Genomic DNA, 2,500 nt, shown 5'->3' on the forward strand with positions numbered 1-2,500 from the left:
ATCACAATGGAGATGAGGATGACGAGCACGGAGACGATGGCGATGCCCCGCGCGGGCCCCGAGCTCTCCGGGTACTCGAACAGGAGCCAGACCTGGCGCTGGAACTCGCTCTCCGGCAGCGCGCGCTCCTCCTCCTTAATAAACCCCTCGTCCTCTTTGAAATTCTCAATCACAGCCTCCCCCAGCTCGTAGAATTTAATCTCCTCCATGAAGATGTCCACGGGCACGTTGACGGGTCGGCGCAGCCGCCCGCCGGACTGGTAGAAGTAGAGGATGGCGTCGAAGCTCGGCCGGTTCCGGTCGAAGAAGTACTCGTTGCGCAGCGGGTCAAAGAACCGCATTCGCTTGTGCGGGTTCCCCAGCAGCGTGGCGGGGAACTGCGCGAGCGTCTTGAGCTGCGTCTCGAAGCGCAGCCCGGAGATGTTGATGACCACGCGCTCGCAGCACTCCTGGTGGTCCAGCTGGGTCTCCGACGCTCTCTCCGGCGCATACACATCCTGCGCGGACAGCCCGGCCAGAGCCACAGTCTCATCCAGGTTCTCCCCGGGCACCACTGTCATCTTTCTCCCCCCACCGCCCCGGAAAAAGGGCGACAATTCCCCGCAGCCTCAGTCCTCTATGGTCCCCCTCCTGGCTCCGACACTTCCGCGCGTATTTTGGAGCGGTTTTTTTCTCTCTCGCTCTGTCTTTCTCTTTCTCCGTCACGTCTGCGGGTGAGCTGCTTCCACTGGCATTTTTTGAGCCACTAACCCCCCCCACCCGGCCCCGCCACCTCCACGATCACCTTTTTCCCCGTCCACGCGGTGGCTGCTGTAGTCTGGGCTACCCGCTCCGCTCTGCTGTCACATTCGCTGCATCCTAAGCAGGCTTTGCCCTCCCCGAGCTGACGTGTGGCGCGTGTATCTGTGTCTGCAAGCTCTCTTCCTCTTTCTCTCTCTCTCTCTCTCTCTCTCTCTCTCTCTCTCTCTCTCTCTCTCTCTCTCTCTCTCTCTCTCTCTCTCTGTGTGGGGGGGAATAAAAACACATGCACACACATATGCTCATTATGAATCTGATCCAGATATTGAGGAACAAACACGCGCAACGTGATGTCGATTTTAAAGGTAGAGCATGTCAGGAATGTGGAGACTTTGCTGCACAGAGTGTCGTGCGTAATGAACCTGTTGTCTCCAGCGTGGCACGGCACGGCACGGCACAGGCTCAAGGTTATCACTTGGCATGTTGTTAATGGTGAAATGGGATGCGGTATTCGCAAACGGGAACACGCAGTCGTGACTGCAGGACAGTTTAATGGCGTTAAAAAACAAAAACAAAAAGACGTGGAAAGAGCGAGACATTTCGTGCAAAAACACGCGCTTTTCAAGCAAGAAATGGTCGTTTTTTTCCACTCATGATTTGATTCAGAATGAATACCTGTGGCTCAGGGTTCTGTCTCCCTCCCATCCTTTTATCCACATAGACACACACATAAAGCGGGGGGGTGGGAGGGGGGGGGACCGGGACAGAGAGAGGTTCTGCAATGTCACGCTGCAGCCGTTTAAACCTTGCTGACGTTTCCACAGCAGCCCTGAACGCGGCTCAGCTGCTCCACAAGTTGTGCACGACTTGATCCGTCATGCCTGCAGCATGTTGCAGCGTGCACGGACAGCAGAGCCTGCGCGAACCAATCTGCTGCCCCATGGGCAAGACTTGAGCTGCTTCTGTCGCTTCTTTCCATGTTTTTTGGGTCCCCTTTTCAGCTTTTTTTATGTTTTAGACGCTTTCTTTGTTGTTTTTGTCACAAAACCTCCAAATAACGTAAAAAAAACTGTTAAAATAGCATAAAAAAGCCAAAATAGAGACACATACGTTGAAAAAAAGAGACAAAAAAGATATTAAAAAGTGACAAAAACGTCCAAAAAACAAAGTGTTGAAAAAAAGCAATGTTTTTTTTTTGGTTCCCTTTTTCAGCTTTTTTGTTTCAGACGCTTTCTTTGTCGTTTTTTGTCGCCTTTTTCATGTTTCTTTCGGCTTTTTTTTTGTTGTAGTTTCAAAATTTTAAGCGCTGTCTTGGCCATTCTTTTACACTTTCTTGTTTTTGTCGCCTTTTTTTGGACGTTCTTGTCACTTTTTCTGGCTTTTTTGGCTCTTTTTCTGTCGTTTATGTCACTTTTTTCGACTTCTGTGACTCCTTTTTCATTGGGTATTTTGTCGCCCTTTTTGGGGCATTTTTAGGCCTTTACTTTTGACAGGGCACTTTAAGACATGAAAAGGGAGAGAGAGGGGGGACGACATGCAGCAAAAGGCCACAGGTCGGAATCGAACCCGCGGCTGCTGCGTCAAGGAGTAAACCTCTGTGCACCTGCTCTACCAACTGAACAAACCCGGCCGCTTTTGTCACCCTTTTTTGATGCCTTTAGCATGTTTTTTGAATGTTTTGGATGCTTTTTCTATGAGCTTTGTGAAAGCTGAAAACATCTTGAGCTTCGCAGCAACATGTCTCTGGGTGGAAGGGAAACAC

At 50.8% G+C, this 2,500-nt stretch overlaps 1 protein-coding gene across 1 annotated transcript in view; it reads right to left on the reverse strand.

Moving 5' to 3' along the window:
• Nucleotides 1–758, reverse strand: part of LOC144532282 (shaker-related potassium channel tsha2) — a 1,713-nt gene extending 955 nt beyond the window's left edge. Inside the window, exon 1 of the mRNA XM_078272963.1 lies at nucleotides 1–758. This exon is cut by the window's left edge and continues 955 nt beyond it. Coding sequence (XP_078129089.1) covers nucleotides 1–560 — 560 coding nt within the window. The 5' untranslated portion in view covers nucleotides 561–758.
• Nucleotides 759–2,500: the final 1,742 nt, after the last annotated feature.

Source organism: Sander vitreus, chromosome 17 (genome assembly GCF_031162955.1).
Source record: "Sander vitreus isolate 19-12246 chromosome 17, sanVit1, whole genome shotgun sequence".
Taxonomy (NCBI): domain Eukaryota; kingdom Metazoa; phylum Chordata; class Actinopteri; order Perciformes; family Percidae; genus Sander; species Sander vitreus.